The 23,053-nt window shown below is 31.5% G+C and overlaps 6 protein-coding genes across 8 annotated transcripts; 3 read left to right on the top strand and 3 right to left on the bottom strand.

The window, feature by feature from the left end:
- Positions 1-206: 206 nt before the first annotated feature.
- LOC128388245 (uncharacterized) lies at positions 207-1,818 on the top strand. 2 transcript variants are annotated; one of them, XM_053347623.1, is made up of 3 exons: positions 207-496; positions 985-1,243; positions 1,398-1,818. In XM_053347623.1, exons 1-3 carry the CDS (start codon positions 488-490, stop codon positions 1,748-1,750), a joined length of 621 nt encoding a protein of 206 aa, XP_053203598.1. In that variant the 5' UTR covers positions 207-487; the 3' UTR covers positions 1,751-1,818. The 2 variants fall into 2 exon arrangements, with proteins under 2 accessions (XP_053203598.1, XP_053203599.1); XM_053347624.1 differs by having other exon boundaries at positions 216-426.
- A 335-nt stretch (positions 1,819-2,153) lies between these two features.
- On the top strand, positions 2,154-12,864 carry LOC128388219 (hypoxia-inducible factor 1-alpha-like). 2 transcript variants are annotated; one of them, XM_053347596.1, is made up of 7 exons: positions 2,154-2,546; positions 3,898-3,983; positions 5,090-5,179; positions 6,845-7,339; positions 7,413-7,618; positions 9,560-9,666; positions 11,046-12,864. In XM_053347596.1, the coding sequence occupies exons 1-7, from the start codon at positions 2,372-2,374 to the stop codon at positions 12,728-12,730; spliced, it is 2,844 nt and encodes a 947-aa protein (XP_053203571.1). In that variant the 5' UTR covers positions 2,154-2,371; the 3' UTR covers positions 12,731-12,864. The 2 variants fall into 2 exon arrangements, with proteins under 2 accessions (XP_053203571.1, XP_053203572.1); XM_053347597.1 differs by lacking the exons at positions 2,154-2,546; positions 3,898-3,983; positions 5,090-5,179 and adding an exon at positions 6,420-6,640.
- A 1,786-nt stretch (positions 12,865-14,650) lies between these two features.
- On the top strand, positions 14,651-15,803 carry LOC128388315 (malignant T-cell-amplified sequence 1 homolog). Its single transcript, XM_053347703.1, has 4 exons — positions 14,651-14,802; positions 14,906-15,156; positions 15,247-15,451; positions 15,565-15,803. The coding sequence occupies exons 1-4, from the start codon at positions 14,792-14,794 to the stop codon at positions 15,644-15,646; spliced, it is 549 nt and encodes a 182-aa protein (XP_053203678.1). The 5' UTR covers positions 14,651-14,791; the 3' UTR covers positions 15,647-15,803.
- LOC128388313 (YEATS domain-containing protein 4-like) lies at positions 15,639-17,260 on the bottom strand. The gene has a single exon (XM_053347701.1). It carries the CDS (start codon positions 16,765-16,767, stop codon positions 15,793-15,795), a length of 975 nt encoding a protein of 324 aa, XP_053203676.1. The 5' UTR covers positions 16,768-17,260; the 3' UTR covers positions 15,639-15,792.
- Positions 17,261-19,908: 2,648 nt separating this feature from the next.
- On the bottom strand, positions 19,909-20,688 carry LOC128388316 (malignant T-cell-amplified sequence 1-like). Its single transcript, XM_053347704.1, has 3 exons — positions 20,560-20,688; positions 20,261-20,465; positions 19,909-20,147 (listed from the first exon to the last, which is right to left on the bottom strand). Exons 2-3 carry the CDS (start codon positions 20,443-20,445, stop codon positions 20,066-20,068), a joined length of 267 nt encoding a protein of 88 aa, XP_053203679.1. The 5' UTR covers positions 20,446-20,465; positions 20,560-20,688; the 3' UTR covers positions 19,909-20,065.
- Positions 20,689-20,790: 102 nt separating this feature from the next.
- LOC128388312 (myb-like protein A) lies at positions 20,791-22,930 on the bottom strand. The gene is made up of 2 exons (XM_053347700.1): positions 22,723-22,930; positions 20,791-22,634 (listed from the first exon to the last, which is right to left on the bottom strand). Exon 2 carries the CDS (start codon positions 22,146-22,148, stop codon positions 20,928-20,930), a length of 1,221 nt encoding a protein of 406 aa, XP_053203675.1. The 5' UTR covers positions 22,149-22,634; positions 22,723-22,930; the 3' UTR covers positions 20,791-20,927.
- Positions 22,931-23,053: the final 123 nt, after the last annotated feature.

The raw sequence follows: 23,053 nt of genomic DNA, 5'->3' as shown, positions 1-23,053 counted from the left end.
CAATCAACTGTCGTTAATCAGTTAATCTCAATGGTAACAATTAAAATGGAAACAATTTAATTACTCGACACAATCAATGTTCATGTTAACCAATTTTCTTTCAACTGATTGTAATGCTTACATTTTCCCTCTTTAACTAGAGAGAAGAAAAATTCTAACAACCTGATTGGTCGATGGAAGGGAAAAGTAAGGGGAGAATATTAGGGATCACATATGAATAAAAATACGATCATTTGGTTCTTTCTTTTTTCTCTCTGTTTCTGTCTAGCAGCCATTTTACTCTTCTCTTTTCAATTAATTTTTCCAATTAATTAAAGAATTTAAATTAACCAACAATCATCTTGTTTATTCCATATGTCTACCGTTCATCCATTAAACTAAACATCAACACAACTCATCATCTGAACCAATTATTGTCCTAAAATGGTTAGTATTGTGTCTTCATGGATCAAACAAAGAGATTAGAATTCAGAAAGAATGAGATCTTATGAAAAATGTAAGTGATTCTCTCAACCACTGAAATTAAATTGTCACTGACAATTTGTCAGTCAATTTACAGAATGTTTCTCTTTACAGAAAAAACAATCTTTTCGAGCTAAACCCTCAAGGCTTTTAATCAACAACAAGCGACTTGAAACTGTCGCTATCTGTTGACTTTATTAGAGTTACAAGTTATTTTGATTAATGAACTTTTTTAGTTAAAGAAATTCAATTGCGGGGAATAATTCAGTTGATCCAGTAGTCTCATTCTATCACTAATCGTTATAATTATGAAAATTAATGTTTTCTTTTTAATCTTGACTGCAAATGTTTTTCTTCCTCAAATGTTCAATAGATGGTGACTTAGGTAATAAGTTTGTGACTCACTAGTCAGAAATTCTGACTCAGAATAATTCAGTTTCGTGATTTCGTCTTTGACGTTCAATTGATAAAAAGTTCATTTTGCAAGAAATAAATTAACTTTTTGCTTCTTCATTTCGACAGTGCGATTTCAATGCAGGTCACCAGTGTTTTTGCTCACTCATCTTCAAAAGGCCGCATCCTGTTGCTCTTTGCCCTTTTGTCTGTACCAAAGTGATGAATATTCTGGATAACCCTCGTAGTATGGAATGGACACCGCAGTGTTTTTTTAGATTGTACAATCTTTACCTTTCACTTAAATACAATGGAGCTGTATATCAAGAATATATGTGGAGAAGCTATGATGATGTGGACTCTATGGTCGCAATTTGGCGTGAAAAAGGTGAACTGATTCACAATATAATCTTCAAATAAGGAAACAAAGTCATAATTAACCACTTGTTTATTTGTACATTTAAACTTTGACTTGAAACTTAAACTTCTAAACTTCTCTTCTCACTCTTTTTGCTTTTCAATTTTTTTTCATCTCTTTTCAGGTTCTCATTTCAACGATAACCAATCAATTGATAATCTCATCAACCAAGTTGATAATCTTCGTCTAAATGGTCAGCCGAGCCAAGAATTCCCTTCATTTTCGCTGAATCTTAGCCAAAAACGTTTATGCGAAATTTTCTACAAGCGGTCGTCATCAGTTCCTTTTGATTTATCATTATTAGCAACATTGTTCAGTTATTTAGAAGATAATCTTGATCATTCCTGGTCAAGTGTTGCAGCCATCACAGCGTATAATCAACATTGTGAACATATCGAAAGCGAAAGTTATAACGATCAATACCACAAGAAGCGACTCAATGATTTATCTTATTCACTACCAATAAAATCAGAATAATTTTATTTTATCGTTTCTAATGAGCTATATGATAATAACTTTTATTCTGAATTAAAATATTAAACTTATTCTCACTTTTGTCTCTCGATTTTCTCAATATCAATGACTCGAAGAAACAAACAGCCGAATTTCCAAACACTCGCTCAGCAAAAGTTCTCATCAAAAAATTCGCAAGTTTGTTCGCGTCTTATCGAAGTCACAATCAATCGATCTCTTCAACAGGTAATTTAATTAATGGTGGAATTAGATATTCTTTTTATAGACCGATATTATGATGAACTTTTATAGGCAATATTATCTCAACTTGAGCTGCGCAGTAAATTCGCATCTTGGTTATTCTATCGTTGAAATGATAAACCTCCTTTCTCACCTCCCTTTTTATTCATTTTCTATCCCAAACTTCACTCGAACTGCGAATCAATTGATTTCATTTCGCATTTTGTACTTTATCTGTGAAATTTGCTCGTTTCAAGTGCTAAATAATCAACTATCATGAAAGACTGATTGTCTCAATGAACTTATTGTTTACTATTTTTTAGTTTCAAAGTGATTTTTTATAATTCATGTCAAGTGAGCCCACTGAGTTTCCAAATTGATCTGTGACTTTGTTTCGGTTTTATTATGAAAGAAAAGTCGAAAAATGCTGCTCGAACTCGACGAGAAAAGGAAAATGCTGAATTTCTCGATCTTGGAAAATTGTTACCTTTACCTGCAGCGATAACTGGACAATTGGATAAAGCTTCGATTATTAGATTGACCTCTTCATATCTCAAGATTCGTAATGTTTTTCCAGACGGTAAGTAAATCGAATTCATTTTTCACAATTGCATTTCATTTCATTCGAAATTGTATTCAATCGTCAATTTTTCACGATTGTCAGATCAGATCACAAATCTTTTACCAGTTTTCAAAAATCAAGAATTTGATTAGATATTTGTTAGTTAAATATTGATAATTATTACAATAACAATGTAAAACATAAAGCAAACAATGTTTTTTTGTTATCAATATCAACATTAGTCGGAAACAGGAAACAATCATTATTCAATTATTTTCATATAAAGTATTTCAATCTGACCATTATGGAAACTCTATCACAGGGCGATACAAACAGGGACATTTTCTTTACAAAGGTAAACATTTACCTGGAAAAAAACAACGATAAACCCAAAAGGTAATTTCTCAACCATTGATATTACTTTATGGTGGAAACCAACGGAATCTTTAGTTGTTTTCCTCTAAAACAACTTGGCTTCTTGCAAACAATAAGATGATGAAGCCAAGATGCAGAGAGAGAGAGAGAGAGAGACGATGATGATGATGATGATGACAAAAAAAGAGCATAAAATGAGCCGATTTTTTGACACTGATCTTGACATATTTTATTTACCTTTTATTTTGGTTCCTATTAAAACTTACGAGCCTTAATTTGTTTATTTAAGGATGATATTCGGGGTGATGAGGATGATGATAAGGGTGGATGATGAAGCCCTTCGCATCCTTTTACTTTTGATTGTGATTCCATAATAATAACTATGCTCTTTGTGATTGATTTAATTGCAATCATGGAAATCATGTAAACGGAAATGTTTTTTTATCTTGGTAACTCACTGTGCAGATAAAACCGATGATAATGATGATTTGAGTGAGATTAATGATGAAGATAGAGAGATGAAATATTAAGGTAAACAATTTGTATTGTTAAGCCCACTTAAGCCCTGATCTGATTTGTATCATTTGATTGTTTGAATGCTTCATCTTCAGTTCTACTCAATGCTTGATATATATTGTTGATAACTTGAAGATTCTTTCATAGTTTCATCATTGATTCTTGATGATTTCGAAATAAAAAAAACCACTAAAAATCTTGACATATTATCATTTGTATTCCTAAATTTTCAATAAGGACTCTTGATTGATCCAATATGATGATAGTTATCATCTGATTGTTTAGATTTTATGATTTTCTTTTTTTGAGAATTTGGTAAAGAAGACAACAATTAACGGTACAATTTATTGTTACCTTGATGATCACAGTTTCAATTTGAATCTCCAGCCAGTATAACATTAAACATCAATTGTTAAATGTTTCTCTCCCTCTCGAATCAATTGATCACTAATCAACTATCTTAATGTTTTAATTACAGGATTAGGGGATGGATGGGGCACTCGACCCTCACCGGACGATTCCTTAGAGTTTACCATTAAGGAGCTTGGGTCACATTTATTAAGGGTAAGAATTGAAAGTTTCATTAAATTACCAAGAATCTTTTAGTAATTAACAAATAAGCAACAACTTAAATTTGACTAATCATCTAAATCAATCGTCAATTCAACTTTCCGTTTAAAAAACTGAACCTAATCTCAATCTTGATATTTGTATATTTATTTTAATAATAATCAATAATAATCATTGTTAACTGTATAAATTGTACGTTGATTAAACTGATTGTATATCATTAGTTAGTTAGAATCAAGAAACAAAAAGTTTTAACAAAACTCAATCAATCAACTAACCAAATGTCAGACTTAAAACAAAAACGTGATCAAGCATATCTGTAACTTTCCTCCTCCATCATCATCATCATCACCTCATCCTCATCCTCTTCCCACTCCCACTATAAGTTACAATAGTGTATTGAAACAGTTACCTCTTTTTTTTTCATTCTAATTACAATTATAAGTTTAATTTCATCGTTTTTTATCAGAACTTGATGATTATGTTAATTGTGTTACTCGAATGTTAATTGTTACCCTAATCCTTTGCAAAAATTTATATTCACACACTTGAGATTCACTAGATTGTTGTACACTTTTTTTTTTGGGTCCAAAAAAATCACAATTCATAAGCTTATCAAACAATCAATGTTGATTATAATCAGTACATACACTTAATTGTAATTAAGTATCATTGATAATTAACTAAACATACACTTAAACTACATATTATGATTCAATTGGTTAGTTGTTAATGTTATTTGATAAAGAAAATCTTATTACGAGTAACAATTAATCTGATTGTTTATTTTCATATCTCTTAAATTGATTAATCAATTAAAAACTTGAAATTCTTACAAGACAATTAGCTATTTATTCAAATTGATTTGATTGATTCAATTGTTATTACACTATAGTGGATGTATTATCTAAATTTACTGAGCCAATTGAATGTGAATATATCAATCAATGACCGATGGTCATCATGCTAATGATTTTGATCGATTGATCAGTAGAAATTGTCTTCGATTGTCAATCGAAGTGAGTCCATAGTAATGTTCATGTTTTCAATTCGAATTTTTTTTTTCGAACTTTTTTTTTCTTTACCTTTTATCCATTCAGACTTTAGATGGTTTTGTTTTCGTGGTTGCCGACGATGGTAAAGTAATGTACATTTCGGAAACAGCATCGACCCACTTGGGATTATCTCAGGTAAGGCTCATGAAAAAATATCTCATTCGAGAAAATTGAAATCTGAATCTAAATTTTGTTCCAAACTTTCAGTTAATTGAGTTAATTATTTATGAACTTTTATATCTGAGATTCTTTATCTTCATCACTTATTGTCATCCAATTAGATGATGAGGATAAACAATTAATTTGATTCTTAATTGGATGATAATTGTTGTCAATTAATTTACTTTTCCTTGATATTCACTTGATTTAATTGTAATTTAAATTACTTTTTTTTTATATCTAATAACAAACCAATTGATTGTAAACATTTTTCTTTGTTTACAATTAATGATTAGTTAAATGTAATTGATTTTTATAGCCTTGATTATTGATTAACAATCCAATGATACAGTTATTAATGATGATAATCAACAAATTGGTGAAACACAATCAACATAATATTAACCTTCCCCTTCAATAAGAAATTTAATTACAATGATAATTAACTTGATTGTGAAGGTTGATGATCAATATTCTTGTTCATCTGATTCTTCACTATTAACTAAATCAATTTAACAACAACAATTAATCCAACGATTAACATAAATCATTTCAACTACCGTTCAAGGTTAAATCTCAGGTTAAGGTTAGATAATAAATTTGGAATTACAATTAACTAATTGTGATTAAATTAAAGTACATTACAAAAGTCGGTGTATAAGGTTAATTGTTGTATGTTTTGTTTTATTTTTCAACTGAAAACATAACAATTACAATGATAATCAGTTAATCATCAACAATTATTAACTAATCAAGGTAAAGTTTTTTTTTTCTTGCTTAAATCAAGATGATTTAAAGTCGGCTTTTAAATTTAAATTGTTGTAACATTAGTATGGATCAATTGAGATCTCAATTAACTGAATCAAGATTAACTACAAGAAGATGATAATTAATATTTACAACAATTAAAAAAAAAAGTTGAAACAAACAAAAGATGATTAATTCAATTGAATTATTAATAGTTAATTGTCACTCATGGGTAACAAACTTATACAATGATAAATCAACAATTAAACATTTTAAATCGATCAGTTAATTGGGAAATAAGCAAAAAGTACAATCTAAATATATATTAATAACTGGTTAGTAAATTGTTGACAATTAACTGATCACAAGGCTAATCAATCATTCAACAGAAATGATTGGTTTTGTTTTGTTTTGTAGATGATTAAACAATTGACTTTGATGGTCAATCTGGACTACTGGTCCCTTGATGATTCTTGCTGACCCCTTTCATAGGTCACTCAAGGGCTCTATTAGAGCCCTCGAGGGTTAACTTTGACTGATTGTGATTAATTTTGATTATTCAAGGTTTGTGTTTTACTTGAATTGTAATTGTAATTAATGTTAATATCCATTTCCAAACAAAACAGATTCAATAGTTGCTCTTATTACTCGTTAATTGTTGTTGGCGTTTGTTCAAATTGTAACCACCAAGTGAGTGAATCAATTCACCATTTGACCTCAAATTGACCGTGAAGTTAATTATTATTATGATTATGTTGCAATTAGTATTTCAATCTATGAGTTTAATGGGTAAATTAACGAAAGAATTGGACAATTTTGAGAAAGAAAAAGTTAATTGTCGATTCTGAGAAGAGAAGATTTTTATTTTGATTCGATTGATTTTCTTTCTCTAAGGTTGAATTGACGGGAAATGGAATCTATGAGTATATTCACATCGAAGATCATGAAGAAATGGCTCGAATTCTAAGTTTATCAGCTGAAGAAACGGCTGAGTTAAGATCTCTTATTTTATCTTCTCGGAACTCATCTTCTACCTCATCATCTTCATCGTCAATATTAATTAACTCATCTCATAATCATCAGAATCATTTTAATTCATCACCACCTTTAAATTCAACTTCATCTCCACCAATCGGTTCCTCTCGACCAACATCAACATCACCTTCTTCATCCTCTTCATCCTCTTCATCCTCATCTTCATCTTCACCACTCTCATCTCACTCATCTCTTTCGTCACCACAACCAGTGACCACCAAAACAACAAATGATTCAAATGGTCAGCAAGGTGTTTACTCAAATTCCAATTTTGAATTTCAGCGATCTTTTTTTCTTCGCATGAAATGTGTTCTAGCCAAGCGAAATGCTGGACTCACTTCGCAAGGATATAAGGTAAGTCGAACCTTGAATATCCCCAACAAACGGACAACCATTTCATCATTTTCCTCTTCCTCCTCTCCCTCAGGTCATCCATTGTAGTGGTTATCTTAAAGTTCGAGTGTTTAATGTCGAAGGTCTCAACGGATCAAACGAAACACCCTTTCAAAACATGGGCCTGTGTGCGGTGGGTCATTCACTCTCTCCCTCCGGTATAACCGATATCAAAATGTACAGTAACATGTTCATGTTCAGGGCCAGTCTCGACTTCAGGCTAATTTTTCTCGATCAAAGGTAAGCAAAACAACAATGATCAGTACAAAGACACAATTATGATACTCGACTATCATATTTTATTATCGAACTCAGTTGATCGAAAATATTATAAATTCTAATTGACCAAATGTTTACTTTCATCAAATTAATTCAATTAACTCAATTCCAAGTGGAATTGACTCGATATTAAGACAGAAAAGTTATTGATAAAAACGAATCAAATTCCCTGTAACTAATTGTTGATTAATTATCAGGAACTTTGAACGTTTTCACTTAATTTGTGTAGTTAAATAAATTTGTTAGATACCATTGAAATTTCAACACAGCAATTAACATTTGAATCAATGGTTTTCAAATCAATTAGTTTCAATTTAGAAATAATTAAAAAATAAACTGTTCACACTTAATGAGAAGATTAATTGATTAAATTTTAAAAATTGAGGAAAAAAACAAAACTCGAAATAAGGTTCGGGAAAAAGTTCAAGAGTTGATTCAGTTATTAGATAGGAACCATAATAATAATCTCTCCAGTTGAACTATTGATTTTCATGAGAGATGATGAACAGAAAGGAGGAAGATAAAGATGATGAGTAACATTGAGAACCTATAGAAATGTGAAGATAACTTGAAATCCTATAAAAACTTTTTCTTCTCTTCCATCGAATATTCATCTTCCATTTATCATCATCATCTTTTTCCTCTTCTCTGGTTCATCTTTCTTTTATTATAGGTTGAATGTATTCTCATGAAAAGGTAGATGATGAAATAGCCTCGGGTCATTTTCAGTTAGATAATTGATCATTTAACTAATCACAATTAACTGATCAACTTTTTCTTTATCCTTTCAAATATTTCAAGTGATTAACTTTAAATGAAAATTTTATTAATAAAGAAATAGTTTTGATTGTTTAATTGTTTGATTATCAAAGTTTTTCATTGATTATTAATTTATTGTAAATCCGATTACTACGATTCATTGTTAATTGCTGACAATGTAACAATCAACACAGGATTTTTTTTTTCAACTAACAATTATTATCATGATTTAATCTCATTCTTAAATTGTCCTGATTTTGATTCATCATTCAACAACAATTTCATTCAATTTTCAGTCATTAATTTTTTTTTATTGAAAATTGTTAATTGTTGATAAGTTTTAATCTAATTGTTGATCATTTGAAACCTTTGATTGATTAAGAAATATCTTAATTTTTAAGGGAAAAAATTAATCTTATCAAATTGTGATTAGTTACAAATGTAAATTGATTATTAAGACATTATCATTATATTTTTTTTAATTCAATTCCAACCTAACAATCAACTAAATCTATTAATTGTTGTGTCAATCTGCAAGTTTCACACTGTGAGGTCAAGATATCCATTTAATTGTTAATCTAATTGTTAATTGTTGATACTTGTCGTAATCTCTTTTTTTTCTTGTAAAGACTATGACAAGTATCATTATTAATGATTGTTTACAATTATCTTAATCACAATTACAATCAAGTGGATTAAAAATAATAGATTCAAGTTGTAGTTGGAAGCTTATTTTTTTCACAATTTCCTCAACAATTAAATCAAATTTAACAAAATTTAAGGAGTTTCAATCACTTGGCTTTAATATCTGAGACCAAATATCATCATAGTTAACGAAATATCATTTTCGAGGGACAAGGTCACTTGGGTCATCAATATGATAACGTTTTAGAGGTCATTCCAATTGAATGAAGATGATAAAAGTTATTATTAATAGTTATCAAGTAAACATAGATTCTTGCTTGATAATTTAATCAACAATGAGCTCACATTTTCGTCAACTAAATTGTTTGCTAAATGTCAAGAAAAACAGTTTCATATATGCAAATGATTCAAATAAATGTTTCATTTTGATTCAATTGAAATAATGATGTTAATAATTTTTTATTTCCACCATCACAATTTACCTACTTTCCACTTCAGAGTCAAAGAGCTGATGGGATATGAAGTTCAAGAACTGATTGAGAAAACAATTTACCAATATATTCATTACAATGATCAACAATGGATGAGATTTGCTCATATTAAATGTAAGTATTATCATAATCAACTCATCATCATCAACAATGATTAATATAATTTAACACAATTTACTTTATTGTCGCCTATTATTTTACTAACAATTTAAGTTAATAGTAAATAACATTTAACTTAAAGTTGATTATCATCAACTTAACATATGATTTGTCACCAATTTACCAATCAAATTTACATATCAAACTAAATTTACTCTCGTTTATTTATTCAAATGATGAATTTCAAGGTTTAAATGCTGAGGAAAAATAATAACAAAGAAAATAAGAAAAAAAAGTTCTGGTTACTGAATTTATCTGCAATTTATGAGCTGGATAAATGATGATGATGATGATGATGATAGTGATTAGGATTAACTAAATTGTTACTCTCCCCCTTTACCATTGGATTTTATTTGTTTACCTTAATCTTTGCTAAATAGATAAAAAAAAACAATCAGTAATTTAAATCCATAAGGATTTAACTGTTTGTTGACAATTAAATGATGATGAGATTTAATCTTTAAACTTTAATGATTACAATCAAAAAATGAAAGGTAAACAATTAGATGAATTTAGGGGGGAAAAATTTACCGTTATATTTTGATTGGTTGGCCTTGGAGAAAGCAAATTGATTTAGTTTATGATGATGATGATTAGGTTGATTGTGATGATAGAGACTAATCATTTGTTTGATTCTTCTTCTTGATTATTGTTATTATATCGATATAATTACAATTAACCATGATTTAGCTTTATTTGTTTTTCTACTTTTCGATTCCTATTTGTTGTGATGATGATCAAGATGATAATGAAGATGATATTGAATGACCGTGACAATTTATCACCATTAAGCTAAACAATTAGATAAATATACAAGAAATCAATTTAATCACTAACTTTTTTTTATATTATCATCATCATGGTTTTAATTGTTTTATATTCAATATAATGAAGTTAAGTTTGAAAAAAAAAGTTGGACAAATTAAAATCGCTAATATGATTTACTAATTGACTTACAAATTTAATTTTATCTTCTATGAATGAGTAAACAATTAATCATTGATTAGTTGATTAATTATAATTTATTAATTGTGGTGATGACCTTTAAATGTTCAAGGTTAATTAATGGTAAAATAATATTAATTGAAATTGCAAATTGTGTTAAAAAAAAACTTCACTCAAAATATAATTGTAAAATTACAATTGCTAATTGATGGAGGGATTTTGATTGTTGCAATTTGCTAATTGTAACTTTACAATCAACCAACTGTAAACAATTTTCATACTGTTTACATTGAGATTTGGATAATTAACCATTTCAATTGTTAATACATTTAATTTACTGTTTAATTGATTGACTTTCATGATAATTTTTCTCTCAATTATTTTGATAGTGATGCAAAAAGGCCAAGTGACCACTAAATATTATCGGTTCTTGACCAAGAACGGAGGTTGGGTCTGGATGCAGAGCTATGCCACCATTGTACATAATACCCGCTCCTCGAGACCTCATTGTATTGTCAGTATCAATTATGTTCTGGGTAAAGTTGAGCGAAATGATCTTATTTTGTCGATCGAACAGATTGATTCAGGTCATGGAGCGAATGCCGTCACTGGTGGTAACATTCTAAGAGACATAACGAGCAATAATGGTTCGACCTTGTCATCATCCTCGTCATCTTCTTCTTCGTCATCTTCCTCTTCTTCAAGTTCCTCGTCTTCCTCTTCATTAACAGTGTCACCTTCAGTGATACGAGGGAACACCCAGCATGGAATCGACAATCCTTGTAACAATACGAACACCAACTCAACTAATAACTTTGTCACAAATCTCTCGTCATATCCTCTAGTAAATCCTATGAAAACTTGTGCATCTCCATCGCAAGTTACACTCGAGGTCATAACAAACATCGCTAGTCCAATGAGTAATTCATCGTCCAATCTCAATCAATCAACTTTGCCTTCACCAACACCGATAACAATTAACAGTATTCCTTGTGCAACAATAACAGTTTCACCAAGAAATAGTTCACCAATAGTTCAATCAACTTTATCATCATCGATACCTCATCATACTCAACCCATTTTAGGAAGATCAGATCAAGATAAACCCGTGGAATCATCAATTCTAGATCAAGGATTAGTAGTTAAAACCTATTCCAATCGATCAGCACGTAAAAGGCCATATACAGTTAGTAATGGATCAACTAATCAATCTGAACATGGACTCAACACTTCCCATATCATACAAACTGATCCTCTGAAAGTAAATTCTGAGTCTCGGTTACAACCACCCGATGATCCAGAAGAAACGGAAAACAATTATCAAAATTATCTCAATGAATCTCATGGTGTCACCTCATACAATAGTGAGGAAGATACAATTCCTTGGGTTAATTCAGTTATAAGACAAAATTACCAAAGTTTTGGGTACGAATCAAATTTTATCCGAAATGATTTAATTCCAATGGAAACCACCGACTATCATAATAGTAACTTTGACCAAGAAGAAGACGATGAAGATGATGAAGATGAAGATCATTCAGAAAATAAATACATTTATAAAATGAACACTTCAAATACCAACAATCCAATTGCTACTCATTTTCATGATCAACAACCTGCTCACCATCATAATCACACCAACCACAACAACAACAATCATCACCAAAATCATCACCACCCGAATCATCATCAACATCATCAGCACCACAATCAACTCAATCAATTGACAAATGTCTCTCCTTTAGGTCAAACCTCATCCCCATCCTCATCCTCAGTACAATCAACACCATTAACTGAATCAAACCCAACAACTACCACTAGTCCTGGTCTATTCTGTCCCATTGAACATAATTATATTCCAACATCAGCAATCAATTCATTCAGTCATGAGACTAATCAACTTTACCCAATTTCATCAAAGAAAAAGGTAAATTTCGAGTCGCCAATAACAAATGAACAATTAACTAATGATCAATATTCATTGACGATACCAACAAATACATTTGAAAATTTGGTTCATAATCACCATTCAGTTCAACTTCATCATCATGGACAAATTCATCACCAATGGTAGCAATTTATTCAATCACCTAATTAACTTTAATTTTTTAATTTCTCTCTTGATCCTCCACTTGATTATGCACACAAATTAACCTCTTTAATTACAATTAAAAACAAATGCAACAATAAACTTATTTCCCTTTTCAATGATGACAAAAATCAAATCCTTTCATGATCACCACAGGATCTAATTAATGATTCAATTGAGATTATTTGGAAATCAAATTCGCAAAGTGTCAATTCTCAGGGTAATAATAATAACAAGATGAAAATGATGAAAATGATAAAGATGATGAGGATGTTGACTGTTTGTCCATGATAATGGAAGATAATTAGTGTTAATCATAATGAGTGAATGAGTGTGTCCATTGATTGAATTAAATGAATGCCGATTGTGAGTTTTCAATGTACTTTTATTTTCTCTTGAATAAAACTCATTATAACTTTAAAACACCAACAATAATCATGATACAAAGACGAGAGAGTCACACTCGTGAACAAAGTTCATCCTCGAACCTTATCCATACTAATCAACCAATGTAAGTACATAAAGTGTGCCCTCTCAGCGGGAATGAAAAACTACAATGAACCAAAAGGCATTTACTTCAACAGTAATAATAATGATCAACATGATAATCTAATCCTATAAACCTGTTGATTTATCAGTTGATTATCAGAATTTGATATTTTCTGATGATCTAAAAAAGTTACTGATTGTTGGGTTATTTTCATACTTTCCGTTTGTTGGTAACACAATACACTCGGGGTGGGAAAGGTGTGTAAGCTTTGGCACCTTGAATATACGTGTACCTTTTGTTTTGTGATGATTTTTGCATCATCATCCTTATCTTCATGCTCACCTATTCATCAAGGTGTAAACTGACCTGTAAACAGGAAAAGTAAAAAAAAAGGTACATAGATAACCAACAGATTCAATCAGAACTTTTTTCTTTTTCTTTTTCTTTTCATTTTTGTTTATTGTTTTACTTATGGCAAAGAGATGGTTTATCTTAACAGGAGGATTACAGACTTGACCATAGTAAGTGGTCAATATTCAACAGATTGCAAGGTGATATGTTCCTTTCTTCATCTTCCAGAGCTTAGAAGTGTGTTTACTCATCTGATTGGAAGAGAAAATTAGAAAAAGAGAATAAAATTTCATCTCTTTTACATCTGAAGCAAGAAGAAGGCAAAATTTAAAAACATCATCAATCAATGTAAAGTCCAGTAACTGACCAAAACTTTGAAACAATTTCTGTTTACCAGAGTGAGAGTGTTTCTAACAGCTTATTGGGGTCAGTCTTATGTACTTTTGGTCAAACATTTATTGTTCAACCTAAAAAACAGGTTAAATTACCAAGCCTAAACTTTGTTGATTCTCAACTAATATTTTATCCACCTTGAGATTCAATTGTTTATTTATTTTTCTCCATAAAAAAAATGAAAGAAAACAAAATAATAATCAAAATGCGAAATCAAATCCAACGAAACTAATTAAAGTTTCCATGATTCATTCAATGTCCATATTGATGGAAACTTGTTAATCCCGTAAGTGCAAGGTATTGATAATGTAACAATCAATGGTCTAGTTGATGGGAATAAAATGATCATTAGTTAATCCGATATGTTAATTGTTTAAATCTATTCTCATTCTGGTCGTGTGTCTCTTGTTAAAGGCTCGTGGCAAAGAGTCAATGGTTGTTTGGTTCATCTCCACTCGATCTTCTTGTTAGTCTCTTATCGAACCTGAAAAAGAATGACAAATGCGCGGTTGGTGTTCTTATACAAATTATTAGTTTACAACTTGAAGATTTTATTCATTAATTATTCTGCTCATTCATTTGTGGATTCAAGAAACAAGATTAACATTTCGATAAAAGTTTTTCTGATCAAACAAAATTGAAAATTCTGTTTCACTTGGGGACCGTTTTCTAATTTAGAAAATGAGATAAAACCTTTTCATCTGTTTAATTTGCTTTCTCTTTGTTTACATTTTATTTTTTATTCTCTCTCATCACCAATTAGTCAACTTGTTGTGATTTACTTTCAATTAAAAGCTTTATCATCTTGGAAAATGTTTAAAAAGTAAGTAAATTGTTGACAATTAACTTGTTTCCAATCTGAGATCCTTTTTTGTTGATATTTTTGTTAACCCTTTTTGTTTTCATGTTTATATTTTTATCAATAGATTTGATGATTCTTGTGTTTCTGGAACTACTCAATTGAAATCTTCCGTTCAAAAGGGAATCCGTAACAAGTTAATTGAACAATTTCCCAACATTGAGGAGACCATTGATGAAATTATTCCCAAAAAAGATACTCTGAAAGTGGTCAAATGCCAGAATCATGTTGAACTGTTGATCAACGGAGCTGGTGAACATTTGTTTTTCCGACAGAGAGATGATCCTTATCTTCCTACATTGAAATTACTTCATAAATGTAGGTAGACAATTGAGTTAATTGTTTCTGGTAAATTGTGTTGATTCATTTTCCCTCAATTGTTTTCTCTCTCTCTCTCTCTCTCACCAGATCCGTTGATTTGTCCATTGATGCAAGTTGATTCCGGTGCCATTCAGTTTGTCCTTCAAGGAGCCAATGTAATGTGTCCCGGTTTAACTTCCAGAGGTGCAATCATGACACCCGATCTACCTGTTGGATCGGTGGTCACTGTTATCGCTGATGGTAAACAACATGCTCTTGCTGTTGGAATTCTTAAAATGTCATCAAATGAAATGTAAGTTAACCTTAGAAGCTTTGGAAATCTCATTCTCTTTGGAATTGCAACTAATTGATTGATTTTTTTTCTATCAATTTTTTTCTCAATCCTTTCTTTCACTCAACTAATAGAGCCCGAGTCAATAAAGGAATCGCTATTGAAAGTTTACACTATTTAAATGATGGTTTGTGGAGATTAAAGCCGATCAGATAATTGCAATCTCTCACATGTAATGTTTATTCATCAAGAAGCTTTGAAAAAAAACACACTTGTTGATGTTATGGGTCATCTAGTGTCCAAGTAGTTTCTTCATCTTTGTATTTTTTACAAACAAATCTCTTGATTTAAACATTAAATTCTTAAATGATCATTTCGGTGACAGTTTCTTGATCCATTGCCTCAGGTACTTGGGGTAAATCTTTTGCTTCTGTTGTTGGTGTTTCATGTTGAAGGTCAACAGGTTGTCCGGGAGAGAGTAATACTTGTTGAGGTGCTGATGTTTCTTGAACTTTTTCTGATTCAGTGGAAACAGTTGTCGATATAAAAATAGGTTCTTGTGAGATTGGAGGTGATTTAAGTCGTGGTGAATCTTGTTTAGGTTGTGGAGATTTGATTGATTGGATTGGTGATTTTGGTGTTGTTGATTGGAGAGCTTGTAGTTTTCGTTCACGTTCTTGTTTTGCTTCGGTACTTTTAATATTTTCCTTAAATTTTGCGATCACTGATTGTGTTTGTTTCAAGCGATCTTTAAGCTCTTCGATTTCACTTCGAACTTTGGTTTTAGCGGATTGAATCGAGGAAATTGTTTTCTGCTTCTTATCCTCAAAATCAGTCTCATGTTTGTAAGGTCCAATTAGTAATTGTCTTGTGTTGGTCAGTAATTGTTGCATCATGGCCGATGGATCTTGTAAAATAATCTCATCATAAAATTCTGAGACGATGTACTTTTTTATGTTGATGGCTTTACTTATGGGATCCGTTTCAAACAATTTGAGCATGTGGTAAATGGTGATCGGTCTTTCATTTGGATCCATGAAGTATAACTTGATGGCGACTTCGAATTCACCCCAACCTGTTTCCGTGACTTCAAATGGTGGTTTTGAAATGATTCGATTGGGATTAGCATAACTTTCGTGTAACTTGAAATGAACTTTCTTCACATAAGTTGACATATCCTCATTCTGATAAGGTTTCACATAGACATTCCAACTGTGAGTGTGTCCATCTTCCTCTCTCTTTTTACCGAAATATCGAGCAGCATTTCCATAAACAATCGGTTTCACGATGGTCACACCTTTGATTCTTCCCCCACAATCAGGCCCATAATCACTCATTTTTAAACAATTTAAAGAATAGTAAAAAATAACAATCAGATGGTTTTTGTTGACAAAATGAGAAAATTTTGTTATTCTTTCTATCGATTGTGAATATCGATATATCAGTCAAGTTTCTAAGGAAACGAATTTTTTTGGACAACAAATCTCGAATTTTAGAAAAAGAAAAGTTGATTGGGATTTAATTTTTAAACTTACATTTCAATCAATAGAATTGATCCTTTCCCGACAATCAGGCCCATAATCACTCATTTTTAAACAGTTTAAAGAATAGAAATAAACAGTCAAACAATCAAATGATTTTTGTTGACAAAATGAGACATTGTTATTGTTTCTATCGATTGTGAATATCGATAATATGAGCCAAGTTTCAATAGAAACTTGAATTAATGAGAAAAGAATTTTACAATATGTAAAAATTTGGAAATTAGTTCCATTTTATATTCTTTTTTTGCTTCTCATCATCATCATTTTTGTCTCTTTCTCTCTCTCTCCCCTTTTGTTTTTTTTCTTCTTCTCCATCACAAACTTATACCAATGTTCATCTAAATTGATCAATCTATGAAAACTGTTGTTGATTAGAGAGCTTGTAGGTGGTTAGGTGGACAAGATATCTCAAGAACATAAAGTCATACGAATGTCAACCTTGATCAAAGGACTCATCAGAATTGGAGCGCTCGACCCTACGATTTTCAAGGTCATTGAAGTCATAGTCATAAGTAAGTCTTAAATAAAGGTCGTTTGAAGGTCTTCAAGCAAAAGAACACATAAAGTAACACATGAATCTTGAGTTTGAGGGTATTTTGTTGAACAGCAGCTGAGATTTCTTTTACAAGCGACTTTTCTTATAAACTTGATTCTTGGAGTTTTTCATATTGAAACATGACCATCTTGTGTGTAGTTTGTGTCTATGCTTTTATAACAACTCTTTTTTCATTTTCTTAAGGATTTATACACAATTATGAACACGAGTTGTTCAAAGAACGAAGTTCATAGTTGTTCCTTTGTTCAAAGAATCTTGAAGATGATGACACCTGTTTCATACATTCATGTTCAGCATTGGCTTGGTAATCCTGTAAAGCCAAAGAGGAGGTCTGTGAATAATGCGACGGGTTGACCTAACCCAAGCTAATTAATGATATTTTTGAAAAAGGAATTTGCAAAGCTTATCTCTTGGACAGTCTAGAATCGTTGATAGAAAAGTCTATTTTTCGAATAAAGATTTGAACCAGGAGTTGAGTGGGCCTCTTTTCATATAATCGGTGATATGGACACAATTCTTGATTCCTCAACAACTGTGATCGTTTATATCGAACGAGCTTAAGTCAGTGACAATCAAGTTACGGGTTAAGTTCAGAACAAGATATATCTCTATATGGTAACGTTTTTCGATTGAGTGTCGATTCAAGTGTAATGTCTGACTTCAATGTACCGCGAAAAAAAATTTGAGGATTGAAATCGATTTATGAGCACAGTCTCACATGAAATGAGCCAAACAAGGTGTCTCGTTGAATCAAATCCAGGGGCAAGTTCCGATGATGATTTTCATAAATTCAAGATCTCGTATTTTCGTTGACCTCTTTGATTATGATTGACAAGCGAATCAAGATCTTGGATAGATGCTGATTACATGCAACAAATCAACGTGTCAATTAAGCGGCTTCATCATAACTTTGCTTTTATAATTCAAAATTTTCTCGAAAGTATACCTTCTTGTATACCTCAAAAACAAAATTATCAAATCATCAATCTAGAAAAATCTAATGAAATCTCTTCCTTTAATAATTTAAGAACTAAAGGTCATAGGAATGTCAAACTTGATCACAGGGCTCAATAGACCTCGGACGCACTCAGGCGCTCGACCCTACGATTTTCAAGGTCATTGAAGTCATTTCTCGAAGGACACGTTGGAAGGTCGTTTTAAGGTCTTCATGTGAAAGAACACATAAGTTACACCTGTTTCATACATCCATGTTCAGCATTGGCTTGTGAATCCTGCAAAGTCAAAGAAGAGATCTGTGAGCAGTGTGATAACCTAACCTAACCTAACCTAACTCGAGATGAATGAATTCAAAACTCACTCTCGAGTTGGCTCGTGATGCTCTTGTTTCGATATTTAGAAATTTGATTGCAAAAGACGATACAACAGCAACGCTTCAAAAACCTCAGTACAGCGGTTTAACATAAAAAAAATTGTCCCTCGATTATTTTGGTTACACGCTGAAAAACCTGATATGATGACAGACACATAAAAATCTTGAACATTTGCTCATAGATGATTGATTACATGAAACAAACCAATGTGTCAATTAAGCGGCTTCATCATAACTTTTCTTTCGTATTTCAAAATTTTCTCTAGATTAATAATTGATTCATGAAAAGTTTCTTGTATACATTAAAAACGAAACATGTATCTATGAAAACTTTAATCATGTAATCATCAATCAAGAAAAATCTAATGAAGTTCTCTTCCTATCTTAATTCAAGAAAACAAGAACTTTTCAAGAAGTTTAAAAAAGTTTTGCGAATGACATAAAATTTCGAATGACATAAAAAAGTACATCGTCTCAGAATTTTATGATGAGATTATTTTACAAGATCCATCGGCCATGATGCAACAATTACTGACCAACACAAGACAATTACTAATTGGACCTTACAAACATGAGACTGATTTTGAGGATAAGAAGCAGAAAACAATTTCCTCGATTCAATCCGCTAAAACCAAAGTTCGAAGTGAAATCGAAGAGCTTAAAGATCGCTTGAAACAAACACAATCAGTGATCGCAAAATTTAAGGAAAATATTAAAAGTACCGAAGCAAAACAAGAACGTGAACGAAAACTACAAGCTCTCCAATCAACAACACCGACAACACCAAAATCACCAATCCAATCAATCAAATCTCCACAACCTAAACAAGATTCACCACGACTTAAATCACCTCCAATCTCACAAGAACCTATTTTTATATCGACAACTGTTTCCACTGAATCAGAAAAAGTTCAAGAAACATCAGCACCTCAACAAGTATTACTCTCTCCCGGACAACCTGTTGACCTTCAACATGAAACACCAACAACAGAAGCAAAAGATTTACCCCAAGTACCTGAGGCAATGGATCAAGAAACTGTCACCGAAATGATCATTTAAGAATTTAATGTTTAAATCAAGAGATTTGTTTGTAAAAAATACAAAGATGAAGAAACTACTTGGACACTAGATGACCCATAACATCAACAAGTGTGTTTTTTTTCAAAGCTTCTTGATGAATAAACATTACATGTGAGAGATTGCAATTATCTGATCGGCTTTAATCTCCACAAACCATCATTTAAATAGTGTAAACTTTCAATAGCGATTCCTTTATTGACTCGGGCTCTATTAGTTGAGTGAAAGAAAGGATTGAGAAAAAAATTGATAGAAAAAAAATCAATCAATTAGTTGCAATTCCAAAGAGAATGAGATTTCCAAAGCTTCTAAGGTTAACTTACATTTCATTTGATGACATTTTAAGAATTCCAACAGCAAGAGCATGTTGTTTACCATCAGCGATAACAGTGACCACCGATCCAACAGGTAGATCGGGTGTCATGATTGCACCTCTGGAAGTTAAACCGGGACACATTACATTGGCTCCTTGAAGGACAAACTGAATGGCACCGGAATCAACTTGCATCAATGGACAAATCAACGGATCTGGTGAGAGAGAGAGAGAGAGAGAGAGAAAACAATTGAGGGAAAATAAATCAACACAATTTACCAGAAACAATTAACTCAATTGTCTACCTACATTTATGAAGTAATTTCAATGTAGGAAGATAAGGATCATCTCTCTGTTACTAATTATCTTCCATTATCATGGACAAACAGTCAACATCCTCATTATCTTTATCATTTTCATCATTTTCATCTTGTTATTATTACCCTGAGAATTGACACTTTGCGAATGTGATTTCCAAATAATCTCAATTGAATCAACAATTAGATCCTGTGGTGATCATGAAAGGATTTGATTTTTGTCATCATTGAAAAGGGAAATAAGTTTATTGTTGCATTTGTTTTTAATTGTAATTAAAGAGGTTAATTTGTGTGCATAATCAAGTGGAGGATCAAGAGAGAAATTAAAAAATTAAAGTTAATAAGTGATTGAATAAATTGCTACCATTGGTGATGAATTTGTCCATGATGATGAAGTTGAACTGAATGGTGATTATGAACCAAATTTTCAAATGTATTTGTTGGTATCGTCAATGAATATTGATCATTAGTTAATTGTTCATTTGTTATTGGCGACTCGAAATTTACCTTTTTCTTTGATGAAATTGGGTAAAGTTGATTAGTCTCATGACTGAATGAATTGATTGTTGATGTTGGAATATAATTATGTTCAATGGGACAGAATAGACCAGGACTAGTGGTAGTTGTTGGATTTGATTCAGTTAATGGTGTTGATTGTACTGAGGATGAGGATGAGGTTTGACCTAAAGGAGAGACATTTGTCAATTGATTGAGTTGATTGTGGTGCTGATGATGTTGATGATGATTCGGGTGGTGGTTATTTTGGTGATGATTGTGATTGTTGTTGTTGTTGTTGTTGTGATTATGATGATGAGCAGGTTGTTGATCATGAAAATGAGTAGCAATTGGATTGTTGGTATTTGAAGTGTTCATTTTATAAATGTATTTATTTTCTGAATGATCTTCGTCTTCATCATCTTCATCGTCTTCTTCTTGGTCAAAGTTACTATTATGATAGTCGGTGGTTTCCATTGGAATTAAATCATTTCGGATAAAATTTGATTCGTACCCAAAACTTTGGTAATTTTGTCTTATAACTGAATTAACCCAAGGAATTGTATCTTCCTCACTATTGTATGAGGTGACACCATGAGATTCATTGAGATAATTTTGATAATTGTTTTCCGTTTCTTCTGGATCATCGGGAGGTTGTAAACGAGACTCAGAATTTACTTTCAGAGGATCAGTTTGTATGATATGGGAAGTGTTGAGTCCATGTTCAGATTGATTAGTTGATCCATTACTAACTGTATATGGCCTTTTACGTGCTGATCGATTGGAATAGGTTTTAACTACTAATCCTTGATCTAGAATTGATGATTCCACGGGTTTGTCTTGATCTGATCTTCCTAAAATGGGTTGAGTATGATGAGGTATCGATGATGATAAAGTTGATTGAACTATTGGTGAACTATTTCTTGGTGAAACTGTTATTGTTGCACAAGGAATATTGTTAATTGTTATCGGTGTTGGTGAAGGCAAAGTTGATTGATTGAGATTGGACGATGAATTACTCATTGGACTAGCGATGTTTGTTATGACCTCGAGTGTAACTTGCGATGGAGATGCACAAGTTTTCATAGGATTTACTAGAGGATATGACGAGAGATTTGTGACAAAGTTATTAGTTGAGTTGGTGTTCGTATTGTTACAAGGATTGTCATATAAATAAATAAAGATTGTGAGATAATTATAATGTGGTAATTTTGATCATTCTATTCCTTTTTTAATTGACAGTTCACATCATTCATGAGATTTTAAATCTGTTGATATTTTCCTCAATTCATCAATTTCTTTATCTATCCTGTCTATTTCTTCCTCGAGTTCTTGATGGGTGGGATTATCACCCCTCCGATCATACGCTAAAACGTAAACAAATGCGCGATAAGACTTCAACATATCCAACAAGGTAAAATCTTGTTGACCAGGTTCACAAGCTCTATTAAAAGCGACTTGGTAGTCAGCTAAACGGGGCTTACGGGCCATGTCTTCTTCATCAATAGATTGTTTGAAAATCAATCGGAAAATTTGCCTCTGCTTTTTCCCAGTCCAAGGGCCAAAATGTTTCTAATCAAAATCGTAAAAAACCAAAAAAGATAAATATTAACACCAACAACAAACTCACATGTTTCAGTTTTCTAAACAAAATACTCACCAGATTCCTGGTTCCGTCCATCATTTTAGGTTAAAACTATGAATTGAATTCTCATATAATCTAAGAGATGAAACACAATTTAATTAATCAATTACTAGTTGACAATTAGTACACCCAAATAACAGTCAATAAAATGAAAGAAGTTTGAATTGTTTTTGAGAGAAAAATAATTTTTCAAAAATTCTAATTTTCATGTTCGATGATCGAACTTCGCTCCCTGAATTCGATAGTATCGAAACTCACATTTGGATGAATGAGAAAAGAATTTTAAAAAATGTAAACATTTGGAAATTAGTGCGATTTGATAACAGTAGATGGAGACGATGGAAGA

Source organism: Panonychus citri, unplaced genomic scaffold (genome assembly GCF_014898815.1).
Source record: "Panonychus citri isolate SS breed McGregor unplaced genomic scaffold, ASM1489881v1 Contig00096, whole genome shotgun sequence".
NCBI lineage: Eukaryota > Metazoa > Arthropoda > Arachnida > Trombidiformes > Tetranychidae > Panonychus > Panonychus citri.
This window is presented reverse-complemented; position numbering and strand designations above follow the sequence as displayed.

Excerpts from the sequence above, each read along its gene's own strand:
- LOC128388245 (XM_053347623.1), top strand. Across the intron at positions 1,244-1,397 it reads CGCAATTTGGCGTGAAAAAG|GTTCTCATTTCAACGATAAC; the intron begins GTGAACTGATTC and ends ATCTCTTTTCAG.
- LOC128388219 (XM_053347596.1), top strand. The coding sequence starts at position 2,372 with ATGAAAGAAAAGTCGAAAAATGCTGCTCGAACTCGACGAGAAAAGGAA. Across the intron at positions 2,547-3,897 it reads TCGTAATGTTTTTCCAGACG|GATTAGGGGATGGATGGGGC; the intron begins GTAAGTAAATCG and ends TTTTAATTACAG. Across the intron at positions 7,340-7,412 it reads TCACTTCGCAAGGATATAAG|GTCATCCATTGTAGTGGTTA; the intron begins GTAAGTCGAACC and ends CCTCTCCCTCAG.
- LOC128388315 (XM_053347703.1), top strand. Across the intron at positions 15,157-15,246 it reads ATTGAAATTACTTCATAAAT|ATCCGTTGATTTGTCCATTG; the intron begins GTAGGTAGACAA and ends CTCTCTCACCAG. Across the intron at positions 15,452-15,564 it reads AAAATGTCATCAAATGAAAT|AGCCCGAGTCAATAAAGGAA; the intron begins GTAAGTTAACCT and ends CTCAACTAATAG.
- LOC128388313 (XM_053347701.1), bottom strand. The coding sequence starts at position 16,767 with ATGAGTGATTATGGGCCTGATTGTGGGGGAAGAATCAAAGGTGTGACC.
- LOC128388316 (XM_053347704.1), bottom strand. The coding sequence starts at position 20,445 with ATGCAAGTTGATTCCGGTGCCATTCAGTTTGTCCTTCAAGGAGCCAAT. Across the intron at positions 20,148-20,260 it reads AAAATGTCATCAAATGAAAT|AGCCCGAGTCAATAAAGGAA; the intron begins GTAAGTTAACCT and ends CTCAACTAATAG.
- LOC128388312 (XM_053347700.1), bottom strand. The coding sequence starts at position 22,148 with ATGAAAACTTGTGCATCTCCATCGCAAGTTACACTCGAGGTCATAACA.